General features: G+C 48.1%; 1 protein-coding gene across 7 annotated transcripts in view; it reads right to left on the minus strand.

Moving 5' to 3' along the window:
* The window catches only part of TCEA2 (transcription elongation factor A2), a 620,358-nt gene that overhangs the window by 556,000 nt on the left and 46,416 nt on the right, over positions 1–17,942 (minus strand). For 4 of the 7 annotated variants that reach the window (XR_013598494.1, XM_078651650.1, XM_078651655.1 and 1 more), the window contains exon 2: positions 14,320–14,382. The exons of 1 other annotated variant lie outside the window; for it this stretch is intronic. Coding sequence is in view for 4 of the 6 variants with exons in the window: in XM_078651650.1 (XP_078507776.1) it covers positions 14,320–14,382 (63 nt within the window). In the remaining 2 variants the exon portion in view is untranslated. Of the gene's footprint in view, positions 1–13,510; positions 13,601–14,319; positions 14,383–14,499; positions 14,525–17,942 lie in introns of those variants that run through there. 2 more of the 7 variants (XM_078651656.1, XM_078651654.1) reach the window with 2 other exon arrangements.

The raw sequence follows: 17,942 nt of genomic DNA on the forward strand, positions 1-17,942 counted from the left end.
CAGATATGTAGCGCATACGTAAACATACAATAGTCAAGGAGGTTTGTTGTATTGCAGGTACATGTCTAATTTGCACCATAGTACTGCTATTAAGGTTGCAATGCTGCAGTGCAATGCTGTCAGCACTGCCTGTGTAACATCACTAGGCCCACCACCTTTACAGTGAAATATTTTCAGTGAATGTCCAGCTATACAGTACTGGTTTGAGTCTTACGGTTAAGAGATCAATATAAATCAAATAATAACCTGGTACTATTGGAATTTCACTAGCAGGCTGTACTCTGGTATACAGGCACGGGTCACATTCAATATTGATTAGCATGACTTTTTCAATAAAGCCTCAAACAAAACCTAACACAATTGCACTTGATCATCCTCTGAGGAAAGTCACCTTTGCCTTCTTAAAACTACAAACAGGTATTTGCATGAAGAACACACAATTAATCCCAAAAGACCTTTGAGATGTCATGAGTCTAGTGTGGGTTAACTCTAGGGAAATCTTGGAGATAAAGGATAGGCTACTTACTTGTAGTCCTAGTTCTGCATTGTAGGAATCTTCACTAAAGTCAGACACGCTAGAATTATTCCCTACTGTATGCGTGGACCCCTGAACACTTTTGATAAATTTCCAGGCCCCAAGTACCTCAACAACCGCCTCACTTTCTACACGCCCACCCGCCAGCTGCGAGCGACCAGCCTCGCCCACGCCACAGTACCACGCATTCGCAGAGCCACGGCCGGAGGAAGATCCTTCTCCTACCTGGCCGCCAAGACATGGAACTCCTTCCCCATCCACCTACGGCTGACCCACGACCATCTCTCTTTCAGGAAGCAACTCAAGACCTGGCTTTTTGAGCAGTAACGGACCACTCCCTCCCAGCGCCTTGAGACCCTTCCGGGTGAGTAGCGCGCTATAAAAATTGTTTGATTGATTGATTGATTGAAATGTCACACAAGATGTCAGTGTCCATCTGTCTTCGTGATGAGCAGCACCCTCTAATAGTCCATAGTTCTTTAATGAATCTTAGTGTTTTAAGCCTGAATTGTAGCAATTACTAACGTGCAAGGAGGAAAATATATGAAGTAGAAGGGAAAAAGCAGCCTAATAGGCTTACATTCAAAGGTGAGAAAAAGCATCCTGCCTCTTTAAAAGTCTGTTAGCTTCCACTACCCACGATACACTGGTAGTTAACACACATAAGTAGTTATTTTTTTTAGGAAACATCAATAAAGGAATTCATTTCATATTTGCTTTACAATGCACAACCTTACCCAGCTAAGGAGGCGGGTACGCTGTTTATGATTTCAATGAAGATTTGTACAGTACAGAACTAGGACTAGAAGTATGTAGTATTTTCTTCTGTATTGTAAGATCTTCATTGATAGTCAAATTGTAGAACAGAGTAGCAAGATAATTCTATACAAGGTGGCTGTTGGGAAGTAGGATGAAAACAGAAATGAAATAGCCTTAAGTCTACAATGAATAGTTTGGCAAAAGACATTTGGGGGGTTTTCTGGCCCATACTTTATTGCCTGAATCCAAGCAAAAGTATCTTGTTAATGTGTGGACCATTTTCTAGGTGGCTGCCTTACATGTCAGTAATTGGTATATTGCAGATCTAAGCTGTTGTGGCAGTTTTCTCTCTGGCAGAAATACTGTTAGTCTTCCCTGGTAGAGTTATGTTTGCCAGCTGCTAGCCAGAACTTGATACATGATACTATCCATTGCTTGGATGTGACTTGACGCCGTCTGATTTGACCATAATCGGTCAAGAGCTGCTTCATTTTTCTTAAATATTCTGTTCTATCTAGATAGAAGTGAAGGATTCTTTGAACATCTAGTGGATGGAGCGCACGTTCGACAAGGGAGGAAGAACTGGGAAAGAAAATATGCAAAGTAATATTTTTATTAATATGAAAGTCAGAAATGGCTTTTGGGAGGAATGAGTCATGAGTTCTCAATACCACCCTATTACAGAGGAAATAGTTTAGGGTTCTACCGCAGACAATGCAGGCAAACTACTTCCTCACCTAGCTGAAGTGATGGCAACTAGAAAAGCAGTCTTCTAGGAAAGGCGTTGCAATGTAGCCTTGTGTATCTACTCGAAAGTGCAGCCCATCTACCTTGACAGAACAATGTTCAACTACCATGGAGGGAACATATGTCCTTCCAAAAAATCTCTGATGACTGGTACGTTAAAAAATAATTGTTGGTTTCGAGATTTTCTGTAGACTGTAATAGCAGCCTGAAGAACTTTTATTGATGCAACTGAGTTTGGCTTGGGCTAAATGAAAAAAATATGGCAAGATAACATCCTTCTGACAAGTGATTGGATTGTGCCCTTTATCTTGGCACACTATATACAGAATCTTTTTCATGTCATGGAATAGCCTATTCTTGTGGGGGACATTTCACCTCTTTCAATATCTCCATACAGGCTGGTGGATGATTTAGATGACGTACTGTCTGACTTCAAGAGCCATGCAGTCAAATCCAAGCATGTTAAAGTCGAGTGGTGGGTTTCCTAGTGGAGTCTGGTCAGCAGATATGGCATGCATGGAAGTCTCCTGTGTGGTTCAATGGACATTTGAAGGAGGTTCAGATTCCACCATTGCCTCTGCCAATCGGCGCTATTCATATCATTTTCGTTGGATATAATGGATGGAATCAATGGACTGGTGGAAAGGCATAAAAAAATTACCTTGACCAAATGGTGAAGGGCATTCCTTGGAGACCCCAGATCTGGTTCCCTGGCACGAAGTCTCATCATTTTTGGGTTGTGGTGTGCAGACTTGAAACAGTCTAAACAAGGTGTTCTCCACTCTTCAAAGGTGTTGTTTAATACTCCATAGTCTAGGACCCATTTCTAAGGCGCTTCGTAATATCGACTGAGAAAAGCTTCTTGTTGATTCATTCTCCTTGTAAACCACTGTTGGGTTCAGACCAACTATCGCCCAGTGCCAGATTGTCTGTATTTCCATGGAAACTGTTCTTGACCTACTGCCTCCTTGTCTGTTCAGATAATGCATTATTGTATGTTTGAATTTGAATTGTTACTCTCTTTTCAGGGATGAACCATGGTGAGGTCCAGAGATTGTATATGGTACGAGACTTCTTTCTATGTCCACTGCCCTTGTACCGCCAAATGAAATTGAGCTCCCTATTCTGATCTGAGGGAAGAATCCCTCACTATGCCTTGTGACAGTAGCTCTTTCTGCAAAGGAACTCCCTTGAGCAAGTTGAGCTTCTTGCACCAACTACCTAGAGTGTTTTGCAGAAGAAGTTAAGGAGAAAGTGTCTTCCCAATTGTTCCTCATTTGATACCATTGGTCCTCTAGGCATTGTTGCAGTTGTGGCATGTGCACTCGTGAGGTTGCTTCCAAAGAAGATAGTCTTTGCATCAGAGTTGAAATTGATTTTGGACTGTTGATCTGAAGACCCAGGCTGCTCAGCAGGTTTTTAGTTGTCACAAAATCTTTCTTCACTCCCCCCACTATGAACTTTCAGCAGCCATGTCCTCCAGATAAGGATAGATGAAAATTAATTCTCTCTATGGGGAACTTGTACTACTGCCTTTCATTTTGAGAAGGTGAGTGGACCAGACTTGAGGCCACAAGATAAAACTGTATATTGATGGTGGTTGGAATCCGAGGAATTCTCTCTGGGGTTTTGCTATTATGAGTTAAAAGTTCACATTTTGCAGATCTATTAGATACATTCATTTACCATGTGCGGCAGCAAATGTGAATTCCCATGATGCAAGACCAACGTTCAATATGTTTCCTTTTTGGTGAATTGGTTTGTGAATCATAGTTCTAATAGTGGTCTGCAATCATTTTTCTGGACCAGAAAATGACATGGAGTAAATACCTAGGCTTTTTTCAGCGCCCCTTTTTAGGCCGAGCCGGGGCAGCGCATGCGCCGCGAGCCATGCTGTTTAGGAGTATGTACTTGAAGCCCCGCCCACACTCTGTCCATATTTGTCATTGGCTTGTGTCATTGTCCTTCTTAAACGCTAAATGCTGGCTTATGATTTACTAGGCTTGTTAGTCCCTCTTTAGTACTGCCTTGTCTTCATTTGTAACTTCCCATGAGCATTGGCCCTTTTGCTTCGTTTGTTACACGGTACGTCTTCTTTAGTCTGTAAGCACTATTTTCTCTAATGAGTTTCTCTTACTGCAGGAGGGCAGGATGGTCTCTTGTGCACAGTTGTGACCACCGACTTGTTTATTTAACTCATAGCAAACGGTGAGCTCTCCAGGGGCCAAGAGAGACAGAAGGGTGCAACTCAGTGATGCCTTCAAGCATTTGGAATGCAATAGGTCTCGCATTTGCAAGAGTTTAAGCTATTGGCATTGTAAATGACAATGCCTTTAATTTATGTTTAAAAAAACAAAACATAAATAGAAGGCATTGTCATTTACAATGCCAATAGCTCAAACCTGCGTAAATGCGAGACCTATTGCACTGCAGATGCTTGTTAAAATAGGACTGATGTTTCTTTCCTGAAGATGGGAAACTGGTGCTTTGATGTTGGTTTTTAGAAGGACTCCAAGTGGAATGGCCTTGAAAAGTATAAAATACTGCAGGAGGAATATATATAATTATAACACATTCGCTACATCGCATGCCATTACAACACGGTTGTTACAACGACTGTGTTGTTACATCACATACGATTACATCTTGCTTACAACTTGCAGAGAGGGGGCGCGCGGGACTTAGGAATAGTATAATTTACTATTCCTAATCCAGTTTGTGCAACAGCAGGGAAGGTGTTGGATTGTAAATCCAACACCTTCAGCCCCCTACAGCAAGTTGTTGTAATGACTTGTGATGTAATAGTATGCGATGTAACAATGCGGTTGTTGTAACAACTGTGTTGTAATGGCATGCGATGTAACGCATGCAAAGTAAACAATGTCTCCCCCGTAGGAGCTACAATATGTAATATCCATTTATCTCTTGTAATTGAAGTACATTCTGCCAAGTGCAAAGATACCCTTAACCCCCACCAGAGTGGGAAACAGAGGGGGGAGTGCTAGAACGTCACTGGAGTTACTTTTTGTTGGGACCACTAGTATAAGGTGGAAGATGGTGGGGGCGTGGCTAGGCACGCAATGGCGGCGGACACACTCGGGTAGAGCTCTGAGCCGAGCTCCCCTTCCCTGGGCCAATTCTCCGCTAATTATCCCTGCAGCTGCCCGAAACTAGGAGCGGACCATTACAGAGACGACATCGACCTGCAGGCTGATTTTTGAATTGCAGAGTCGACCCTGACCACACCGAGCCTTCTCGAGGACATCCTGCAGGGCCCCCTGCTACCCGGCTGGCCGGGGAGACTACGAGAGGCCGTGGCTCGGGGCTGCCTACTGGGCCTGCGCATGCGGCCTACGAACTGATGCGGGCGGCCTCCCTGCCTGCTGGAGACGGGACCCGAGGACCCCCTTGCCACCCCGATCCGAGAGTAGCGGAGCTCCTGAAGGATTGCAGAGGACCCGAGCCTGAGAGAAACGGAGACATAACCCGCCTGTATAGCCTGCCTTACCGGTGAGGGCCCGAAACGCGAGCGCTACCACCCGGCAACTGAGTGCCGCGGTCGGAGGCGCCGCGATCCCCTTAGAGCCTACAGTCAACGCCTCGGCAGGGCTGAGACGCCAGAGGAGAGGGCCCGCCTCCGGGGATTGCCATATGTTAGCGGATATGCGATGGGGTCCCTCCTAATTCGTACGGGATATTTCAGAGAGCGGAAGACCTCGCTGGGAGCCTGAACTGGCCGCCAAGGCCCGCACGGGGGAGGCACCTTGAAGTGGGACACACGCTCACAGCACCCGACTGGCGAGGACGCCGCCTGCCCTGGTCACCACACGACAACCCTGAGCCCCTCACGACCGGCAGCCCTTGGGGGACCTGGAGGGGGGTGCCCTGCAGTGACCCCGACGGAGGATTGGGGCCGCTGGAAACGCACAGGCCAGTGGACAGAGGCCTAAGAGTTGGAGAGAGGGCCCTGCGTGAACTGAGCGGTCCTGTGACGCCATTTTCAGCACCGGCAACCACCTGGCCCCCGCGACTAATCGCAGAAACGTGATGCTGAAGTCATGGACCCACGGACCTCCCGTCTGCTACAACTGACACGCAACTGGTAGGGACGCAAGCCGCCTGTTGCCCACGCTGAGACGGGGGTGAAGACTGGCACCTGCTGAATAGCGCAGACGCACCTGCCCGGCCCAAGGACCGCCGTCACCAACACGCGCGACAACACCCTGTTAGCTGCGCTGGGGCTATCACACACTGTACTACCTCTCTGATCTTGGGAATCACCAAGCCACTTACAGACCATGAGCTAAGGAGTGCCCCCCCACTAAAGCCTCCTGTGAACTCTTTCAGGCTGATAGCCACGTCACTCTGCCCATGTCCGGAGGGGTAAGAACACGCACCGGAACTGGGTGTGCCCCACCGAAAGGGAAGACTGACAAGACATCGAGGAAAATGGATACCGACCAGGTGGCCACGAGGCTGGATAGCGTGCTCGCTGCCATGGAACGCCTGGAAGAGTCGCTCCAGTCGACCAGAACTTCACTGGAAGCTAAAATAGACAGCGTCGCCATAGACCTCACCCACCTAAGGGACGATCACAAAAAACTAGCAGATCGCACCAAAGCCCTGGAGGGGTCGGTGGCGGACCTTGAGCCCCGAGTCAGCCAGACAGACAAACAGGTGCAATACCTTCTGAACAGGGTCGAGTTTTGGGAAGACCGTGCCGAGGATGCGGAAGGACGAGCACGGCGGAATAACATCAGGCTCGTGGGAATTCCGGAAAAATGGGAGGGCAATAATCCGGCCCACCATGTAGAGGACTGGCTGAGGACCATACTGCCGGAAGTCACGCTTTCACCCTACTTCGTGGTAGAACGGGCGCACCGAGTGCCGTCGAGGCCACTTCCCACAGGCTCCAACCCGAGACCACTGCTCCTCCGGATACTAAATTATCGGGACCGTGACTCTGTCCTGCGGGAAGCGAGAAGACTCGGAGAAATTCGCATTGACAATGCTACAGTGATGTTCTTCCCGGATTACACTGTCTAAGTGCAGCGTCAAAGACATTCCTTCCTAGAGGTAAAACGAAGGCTTCGCACAGCATGCCTCAAGTACTCCCTCCTCTTCCCCGCAAAGCTGCGAGTGGTGGCACAGGACAAAACTTATTTTTTTACTGACCCTGAAGAAGTAAACGCCTGGCTTGATGGAGGCACCGACACGGCACCCAGACAAACACAGGGCTTCGCGGCGAGATCACGGACGCGCGGACCGAGACGTCGACGTAGGAACAGAGAACATCAGACTCGTCGCCCTGAGGAACCAGCGCGTCACTCCCCACCGGCGGACCAAATTATCCAGGAGCAACGAGATGCACTCCGTAGGGTCTCCGAACTTAGCAGCTCCCCGACATCGGAGGCCGTGCTGGGCACCAGCCCGCGGATCAATCCAAGTGATGATAAAGCCATCTATGGGATACCGGATTCTCAGCTTTCTGTAGACCTACCAGATATCACACCACAGACAGCTGACCTGCTCAACTGAGATCGCACGAGGAGTCCTGGTAGAACTCACCGGAATGAAGGTGACTGACATGGGGACCAGATGGCCGATGCAGTGCTGCTGGTGCTCGGTGACGTCAGAAGCGACTTCCTTGCCTCTGGGACAGACGGCGAGGATGGGACGCAGTGAGTATTGCTCCAGTCACCTGAACACTGGCACGGTGCTGTAGAGGGAAAGCTTCCCTGCACCTTCCCTGCCAGCCGGCCTTTGCCCATGGGAGACTGACAATTTTAATAACTTGTGGTGTGCGGTCTACTTCACTCTACCCCAGACTGGCTGGCTGGAGCGGAATCCCCTACGCTGCAGGCTCAGCCGAATTCCGCACAATAGACTCTGGCTGCAGGATGCTTAAACCGCATAGCCCAGGGGGGGATAGTGATTCCCCACTTTCTACAGGTTGCTGTACTGCTGAGACTGTGCCTAGCACGTAACACCCCCTAGACTTGAAAGGTTGTTCCTCTCGATTGAGAGTATGGACGGTGGCATGTTTCGCTACTGCCCTTTTGGCATTCACGTATGGTTCGCCCCCCTTTGGTTAACTTTGTTATTTACTTACTACCCTTATTGTGAAATCCTGAGTCATGATATTTTTGTCAGTGGACATAGCTGTGGACCTGATCGGTGGGGGATGTGGCGGACCCGGGGTCAACCCGTGTTAATGGGGGGGGGGGGGGAAGACTGCCTAAATTGATACTATGTCTGCGATAAAAATCTGTACCTGGAACATCAGAGGCATGCACACGCCATCACGTCGCTATCAAATATTCTCCTCCCTCAAAAGGCACCAGATCCAAATTGCACTTTTACAGGAAACACACTTGAACAAGGCGGAAGCAATAGCGCTGCGCCGCCGATGGAGGGGGCAATTGTACACTACAGAGTACTCCTCATATGCCCGTGGAGCACTACTGTGGGTAAGACCGGGCACTCCCTTTGCGATGACGCACTCCCACGCTGATCCGGAGGGCAGGTTTGTGCTCGTGCAGGGCCGTCTGGATGGGTAACCTGTGGTTCTAGCATCCATCTACTCTCCCAATGTAGACCAGGGGGGCTTTCTTGCACACCTCTCAGAGAAACTGGCGCCCTGGCATGGAGTCCCCTGGATACTCGGGGGCAATTACAATGGCATACTGGACACAACACTAGACCGTTCCGCTCCTCCCCGACCTGATGCACCGTCCTGTGGCACGATGAGGGCACTCATTCAGTGGGCGACACAATGGGACCTGCAAGATGCCTGGCGTACCCGAAATCCCAACACTAGGGTGTACTCCTACTACTCGGGGGCACACGCTTTACATGTGCGCTTGGACAGGTACATGGTGTCATCAGAACTGCTGCCCCTTATCACAGACACACAATACCTTGGCCGAACGCATTCAGACCATAATCCACATACACTAGACATATCCTGGGAACGCCCGCACCCACCCATTCCTACTTGGAGATTACAGCCCGCCCTGCTACTAGACGCCCCCTTCCGAGACTCCCTACAAGCCTGCGTAGCGCAATACTTTGTAGATAATTCTGGCACAGCGTCCTCCCCGCAGGTCGAATGGGACGCCTTCAAGGTTGTGATTAGGGGGCACTGCCTGGGCACACAGGGACATATGCAGAAAAAACTGGAGGTAGACCTGCGCCGGGTAGAGGCTGACCTACTCCGCCGAGAGCAGGAAGCGGTGGCAGGAGCTGATGAGCTGCTGCTTGAGGCCCGCGAGGAACATTCGAAACTGCTGGAACGGCTGTGTCACCTTAACTATGCAGCCCACTCGGCGCGTGTACATCACCATAGCGACAAACCCGGGAAACTATTGGCCTGGCTTGTCAGACAGGAAGACTGCACTACACCAGTGACTGCCATTCATACGGCCGAGGAAGGGGTGGTGTACACTCAGAGCAAAATACATCGAGCTTTCGTGCAACACTACCAGGCCCTATACCGGTCGCACCTAAGAGTGACAACCGAGACCCTCACAGATTATCTCACTGATTTACAGCTGCCATCCCTCACAGCTGCGCAGCAGGGGGACCTAGAGGCGCCGTTTACGCCGGAGGAAATGCGCGAAGCTATTTTTGCTCTTTATAATGGCAAATCGCCTGGCCCAGACGGGCTGCCCGCCGAATTTTTTAAAACATGCTCAGAAACCATAATCCCGGAGTTACTTAAAGTGTACACTGCTGCAATAAATGACTCGGCGCTTCCTGCCTCACTTAATGAGGCTACTCTTGTCTCGCTCCTGAAGCCCGGCAGGCACGAAACGAACATGGGCTCATACAGACCTTTAGCCATGTTAAACACCGATTACAAAATCTTCACCTCTATTTTAGCCCGGCGCCTATCCGCCGTAGTCTCGACCCTGGTCCATCGTGATCAGAATGGCTTTGTACCTGCGCGAAGCACCTCACATAACATCCGCCGCCTCTTCTGGATACAGGAAACTGCTACGCTGCGCTGGCCGAGATCAGGGTGCCTGGTGCTGGACCTTGAGAAAGCCTTTGATTCTGTAGAATGGCCCTACCTCAAGGCGGTATTAGAAAAATTCAACCTGGGTGACGCATACGTCAACATGGTTGGATTGCTCTACCAGAGGCCTAGTGTGCGAGTGTGAACAGGCGGATTGCTTTCGGATAAAGTGGCGGTGCGTAGAGGAACTCGACAAGGTTGCCCCCTGTCGCCACTCCTCTTCTCCCTGGCCATAGAGCCCCTTGCTGCGATACTACAAACGCGAGGAACGGGATGGGGGATACCGATGGCTGATGGCTTACATGTGGTCTCGCTTTACGCAGACGACCTGCTTCTGTATGTGCGTGACCTCGCCTGCGTGCCATGCTTATTGTCGGAAATATTCCGGACGTTTGAGGAAATGTCGGGCCTTAAGGTCAACTGGGCCAAGTCCGGAGTGTACTTGTTTAGTCCTGACACACAGGAGTGCGATGTTCGCCTTGGTGGTGTTGGGCTCGCTTGGTATCCTACTACATTCAAATACCTCGGGATGCGCATCTATAGAGATCCGCCAGACATAATGGAAGGTAACCTGATGCGTGCTATCTCCTCATTGCATGCACAAGTGGCCTTCTGGAAGACACTACCCCTAAATGTGCCCAGCCGGATAGCGCTGTCCAAAATGATAATGCTGCCGAGACTGTTATACCACTTCGCCAACGTTCCGTTGTATGTCCCTGCCCGGGTGTTCCGTGACCTAGAACATATGATTAGGAACTTGATCTGGAATGCTGGGCGACCTCGAGTTGCATTGGCGAAACTCTACTCGCCCACTGAGACTGGAGGGTTGGCGGTCCCCAACTTAGAATTATATTATCTTGCGGCGCAGCTGCAATGGGTGACACACTGGCTGAGCGGCACAAACTTGGATGATACCGCCACCGACGCCACTATATGGACCCATGCGCAAATATGCACGCTGTTCCACCCTCTGACCAAGGGACCCTGTCCGTTACCATTACATGTAGCGGTGGCTCGCAAATGCTTCCTACGCAGCCTGAAATTGACCCGAGAAGTCAAACCTTATGCTCCCGCGCTCCCCCTGCTGGGCACCCCCAGGAGGGGTGGAATGGTGACATCGCACATGTTGGAGAGTTGGAGTGCGGCTGGTGTGGAAACCGCGGGCGACCTCTACAAGGATGGAACTATGCTCCCTTTTGTAGATCTAGCGGAGAGCACAGGCTTGCCAGCCGGACAATTCCTTCTCCATGCATCCATAATGCGCGCATACACGGAATCCTGGGGTGATATACGCGAGGAATTGCCGATACACTACCTCATGCAATACCTACATGTCATGGGTAACGGCTCACATATCATACACTGGCTGGCACAGGCCCTCCTCATGCATACGCAGCGATCCACGCAACCACTACGAGATAAATAGGCGGCCTCCCGAGGGAGGGAATGGACAGACAAGGAATGGGCATATTTATCGCCAGATAAGGTTAATAGGTACTTTGTGACCACTACCGCCAGCTGCTCCCGATGTGACCTGACAGGCGCGGACATATTACACATGCTCTGGCATTGCCCCACTCTTGCCAAGTATTGGAACGAGGTGACATCCCTTTTGACGCACAGTGCTGGCGCAGGCCTGCCCCACACATGGGAGGCATGCATTCTGGGGCTATACAAGAGGACCAAATTGAATAAAGTGCTGGCCAGGTTCTGGGACCTAGGGCTTATTACTGCCAAGGGAATGCTTACTAAACATTGGAAAAAAAAGGAACCTCCGCTCACTAAGTACTGGTACATTTCCTTTCTCAACTGGGCTGGGGCTGAAAGCACCACATTACATCGAGAAGAAACAGCGGGCTTGAGGAAATTCCCGATTGCACAACTCTGGGATGACACCTTGGGCTCCTTCCAGCGGGAGGGTGCGGCTGGGGGGCTCACTTAGATGCTGATGCATTGAAGGGACGCATGTCGAGGTGGCATGCTGCCACCATGGGAATAGACTGTATTCTCCCCCTGACACCTGCAAGCCTCGGGAGCTGGCGATGCGGCGCCTTCCGGTTGATGAGGGCTTGGCCCCCCTGCCCCATCGAATAATGATTGTAGTATACCTCTGCCATACTGACCACGGGCCCAGACGCACACTCACACGACTGTCCGCTGATACACGACACGGCGCAATACCACCCCCCTGACACACCCCACCTCCCCCTATACTCCCTCCCCTTCTTTTTCTTTTCGCACACATTTTTCTTTCCCTGTCTTACTCGGGGAACATTCAGCGGCACTTGAAACATCCGTTTTATTTAATTTTTTAATTTTTTTATTCCACGGTTGATTGCCCTGTTGGGCCCCTTGTCTCCGATTGGGACTAGTTTGGGAGTTCATATGGCAGGTTCAACTGTCATACCTGTTACACTATTGAATGTATTGATTTGGAGGTCTAGACACACTCATTGTTCGATATCCCTGACGATACGATACACCTGACGATGCCCCACACTGTCAGCCAGACATGAGGTGGACGCGCACAAGAATTACACACCCATGCCACCTCCTATAGGACACCAACCCACAACGTCCTGAGAATACAATGCCCTACAACTGAAGTAACATCAAGTACAATGCAGCTATATTATTGAACAGAACTGCTCTAGCCTCATTGCTACAGGGTTTGATAACCATAGAAATTATCTAGCATACAATGTAACTGCATTACTTACCTACGCTGCAATTTATTTTATGTAACTGTATTTGAAAAGATGCTTACCGTTATATTTTGGCAATGTACATCCATGTATCGACAAATTGTTCATATGAACCAATAAAATATATTCAAACAAAAAAAATCAGGTGGAAGATGGTTTGTCATGAGGATGGGACAAGGGAGTACTCTTCTTCCTTGAGGGTGTGAGGAGAGCTATGTTAATTAATGTTTCTATGTTGTGTTCTTTCTGTTGTGACTCTGCTGTAAAAGGCGAACAGTGAACTATTGCGTTTGCCATGTGGGGAAACGTTCAATTTAATTTCTTCAGCTGAGTAAAACTTCCATTTTTCTGAACTGGGCACTTGAATGACATTCAAGAGGGCCTTTTTCTGGAGATGGGAAGCTTCAATAATGATGCAACAGGTCCTTGACTGAGTTTGAGACTCGAAGACACACTGCACTGACTTTGTGGAGGTCAGAGACCACCTTTTTCCTCCCAAAGGAGTGCCATTGCTCGAATAGAGTAGGCATTTTTAAAGATGAGGTAAAAGACGCCGTGTGAAAATGAAAGAGTGAGAGTTCTGCAGCCAATTTTTCTTTTTTTAAACAGATGGTGTAAAATCTCACATCTGCTCCGAGATCTACTTGCAGGAGCTTGATAAAAGAACAGGCTCCGAGAGTTAACTGCTTTACAGCGGGTCATGCATAGGGAACGCTCCTGGACTCTTTAACAGACTGGACTCACCTTTTTTGCTTTCAGTGTAGATTCTATTCAGGCATAGATGTGTAGGTAAGCACCCAACATTGGTCTCTTCCCTCTCTCTTCACTCTCATCCTGCAATGAATGAAGTGGCAGCATGCCAGCAGGATCATCACAAGGGGGAAACGGAGGGGATTCCTGAATTAAATTTGTATAGCACTACAATGCACTGTTGCTGAGATATTTTGTGTTCTCATAACTGCGATAAGGTATGCGGATTCAAACTTCTACACTGGTCTTAGCAGCCTATGCTATATACACTTTTTAAATTTGCATTTTATAGCAATTTCCAATCTAAGATTACCAATCAAACATACATTTAACAGAGCACAAAATATATCAGCAATTGTTGCCAAGAAAACAGGTAAGGTAAACGTACATTATGTTTAAAAGCTGGTGGGACAAATAAATACTTCTGCTTCCTTCCTATAACTGTTTGTGCCCCTATCCTGATAACCCTGCATACCTGCAGCCACTATAGAGGTCAAAAAACAGATTTGCCGAGTCAAAACAAACAGACTTGCATACATATTTGTATGTGTTTGCACTGCACAGTGAGGCGCCATAACTAGAACACAACAATATTTAACCAACAAAATATTTGAATCCCAGAGAATACATACATAGCAGGGACATAAGCAAGGCCCAGAAGAGGAACATTGAAATCATTCATAACATCAGTAAAAGTTAAGCACTTCAAAGTAGGCTCCTCTCCTGCTAGACGTGATTACTTGCAATTTAGGACATTCTGATGGCATCAAAGTATTCCAAACATCAAAGGTGCTGGGACTGACCTGTAACAGCTCTAGGGTTATGGGCATGCTCTTCAGCTCTTTCAATAAATCCAGAGCATCATCCTGGAAAGAAAGAAAACAGAACGTTTACGAAATGCATCCATTTTAAGAGAGATTCAGGTGTGGGGTAGGAGCGGTTACAGAAAAACACTAATGGGTGAATAAGGAATAGTTTCTTACCTGTAACTCCAGTTCTTTCGTAGGGGAATTTCCATTACAGTTCTAAGCACTGAAGGGTCCTGCCCACATGCTGGGACACCGGAGCACTTCTTCAATATATATCTTCTTAAGTGTAGATTTGCGCCTTTCTTCAGGAAGGTCTGCAGAGACACTTAAGAAAGAAATCAGATAATGCAACCTATAGAAATAGGCTACAATGGCCCATTTCTTCATAATGAGCTCAGAAAAGGATCAGAAGGAAGCATATATGTATTATTTAATGATGCCTCAGCAAACAGTGTAAATCTCCCTCAAAACCCCATTTTATGATAGAGAAGGAGAAAAAGGTAATGTAGCCGTATAGGTCATGGTTACAAATAAAGACTGTGCCATTAAGAACCCAGGGACCACCAGTGTCACATCATGCTCAGCAGGTGGCAGTTGCTTCAGTTCTTTTTTAAGGCTATGCATGATGATGTGTGGATCCTACGGTTACCTCTGTCCACTCCACCGGGGAGGAGGGGGGTTGTTTATGACTACAATGGAAATAAGCCTACAAGAGAACTGGAGTTACAGGTAAGAAATTATTCCTTCCCTCATAGGGGATTTCCATTTATAACCATAAGCACTGAATAGAGTAGCAAGTCTACCCCTACTAAGAGTGGTTGAGAGGACAGAGATTCCACGACGGCAGTTTATGGGAAGGTTGTCCTACTTGAGCATTTGGTCTAGCGTCCGAGTCAAGGCAATACTGCTTGGTGAATATATTAATAGATCTCCACTGGGCTGCTTTGCAAATATCTAGAATTGGGATATTCCTTAATAAAGCAGAAGTAGCTGCTTTACCTCTATTGGAGTGTGCTTTGGGTTTGTCTGATAGAGATTTGTTAGCCCTTTGATAGCACAATAGGATACAGGAAACTATCCATTGGGAAATGGATTGCTTGGAAAGTGGCTAACTCCGCATGGACCAGACCATTGTTGATAAACAATTGGTCCTATCTGCTAGTGTCCCTAGTTTGATTGAGATAAAATGTTATAACTCTCCTCACATCCAGGGAGTGAATAGGTCTTTTAGCTGGAGTTGAGGGATTCTGAGAGAACTGTAGATAAAGAGATGGTCTAGTTGACAAGAAAGTCTGAAATAACCTTGCTAGAGTGTAATACTGTACTTAGTTCGTGAGAACATATTTCTTGGATCTCGCTAACCCTGAGAGCTGATGTAATAGCTACAGGGAAAGCTGTTACAGGGCGGTTTTGTGGATAGGTTCAAAGGGATCCTGCATAAGACTTGAAAGTACTATATTAACTTCCCAAGGAGGAGAGGGACACCTAATGGGACGGAAAAGCTTCTTCAAACCTTGTAATAATAAATCCTTTATGACAGGGAGTTTGAAAAAAGAGGTTAGTGAAGGACAATTTCTGTAGAGCTGCCATGTGAAGCTTTATAGAAGAGAATTGTAAGCCAGATTTAGCTAGGTATAATAGCTATGGAAGAATAACATATTCTTGGCAAGTAGTAGGATTCACGTTCTTGGAGTAACACTAAATGTAAAATCTCTTCCACCTGAAGAAATAAGTGGAACACGGCTTAGCCTCTATGAGGATCTCCAAACAGTCTTGTGGCAAGTTCAAATGTCTGTACTGCTCTAGCTGAAGAGCAATGCAGCCATATTCAAGGAGGAGAGAATGGGGTGAACCATCTGGCCTCTGAATTTTGTTAGGAGGTCTGGTCCACATGGCAGCTTGAGATGTGAACGCAATGACCGGTGAAGCTGGTCCGTGAACCACCATTGACGTGGCCACTCTGAAGCTTTGAGTACCATCTTGGCTTTTGAGTGGGATAGCTTGATTAGGACTACCAGGATCAGGGGAATTGGTAGAAAGGCGTAAAGAAATTTCCTGGATCAGTCTATCCATAGGGCATTCCCCAGAGTCCCTGGACGGTAGCGCCTCCAGGCGAAGCTGTGGCATTTTTTGTATCATGCAGTGGCAAATAAGTTGTTGGTTGGTGTGTCCCACATTTGGAAGATACTTTGTACGATAATGTCGTGCAAGACCCACTAGTGTTTTTTTTCGAGCACTCTGCTGAGAGTGAATGCTTGCACATTTTGAACACATGGGAGTTGAGTTGCCGTGACCTAAAGGATCCTGGATATAAGCCACCTCCAGATCGCCTGGACCGCGCGTGACAGGGATTTGGATCTGGACCATGACCATCCCTCCCCCTCCCCCTTCCCCCTTCCCCTTGCCTTTTCCCTCCCCTTGCCTTTCCCCTCCCCATCCCCCTTCACCCTTCACCCTTCACCCCACCCCCCCTGCTTGTTGCAATAGTACGTGGTGGTATTGTCTGTCTGAACAAGCAGGGTGTTGGTCGTGAATGATGGGTGAAAAGCTTTGAGCGCTAGGAGAACTGCGCAGAGCTCTAGGAGATTAATGTGGGCTCCCCATCCTAGTAGTGATTATTCTGTCACTATGGTCCGAGAAGAGACCTGCAGGTGAAATGGCATGCCTTGCAGGAAATTGGTTGGAGAGCACCTCCATTTCAGGGACTGTTTTGCATGAAGGGACAGTCTGATCCTGGCGTCCCAGTTGCCCGTTAGTTGGTCCCACTGATCCTAAAGACATTCTTGGAGAGGCTGCATGTGGAGGCGAGCATTTGGAGTGAGGAAGAGGCTGGAGGCCATTGAGCCGAGAAGGGATGATACTGCCTTTACTCCTGGATGAGATACCTTCAAGAGTGAGTGACATTTCTGAAGGATCGAGATATGTGTATCCTCTGAAGGACACACCTTTGCCTGCTTAAAGTCAATGGAGGCTCCCAAGTAATGCAAAGTCTGAACCAGAGTTGGTGTGGACTTGTTGTGGGTCATATGAAGGCCGAACCGTTAAAGGTGATTGCAGGTCCAGTTGGAATGAAGTTGGGCTTCTTGAGAAGTTGATGCTTTTATGAGCCAATCGTCGAGGTATTGGTAGACGAAGATTCGGTGCTTTCTTAGATGGGCTGCCACCACTGCCATGCACTTTAAGTATGTTCTGGGTGCTGTCGATTGGAATGTGGAAGTATGCATCCTGAAGGTCGATGGAGCAAAGCCAATCTCCCTGATGTAATTGGGGATAGATTTCATGTAATGCCAGCATGCAGAACTTTTCTCACCAAATCCACTAATTGGCTATTTTGAGATTAAGAATGGATCTGAATTTGTTTTGTTCTTTTTCTCAAGGAAGTACCTGGAATAGATAGATGCCAGTACTGGACGGTGGCGGACTGATGAACCTGAGACAATATCCATTTTGCACAATATTCAGAACCCAGGCATCTTTTGTGATGTTTTGCCACTTTGACAGATAATAAGTAATGCTTACCCCACCGGAGTGGGTAATGGAAGAGGGAGAAGAAAGGACTCAAGGTCTGAACACTACTGCCCATTTCCCTCCCTGGGCAGGTTGATGGGTAGAGCATC

Source organism: Lissotriton helveticus, chromosome 7 (assembly GCF_964261635.1).
Source record: "Lissotriton helveticus chromosome 7, aLisHel1.1, whole genome shotgun sequence".
Classification (NCBI taxonomy): Eukaryota; Metazoa; Chordata; class Amphibia; order Caudata; family Salamandridae; genus Lissotriton; species Lissotriton helveticus.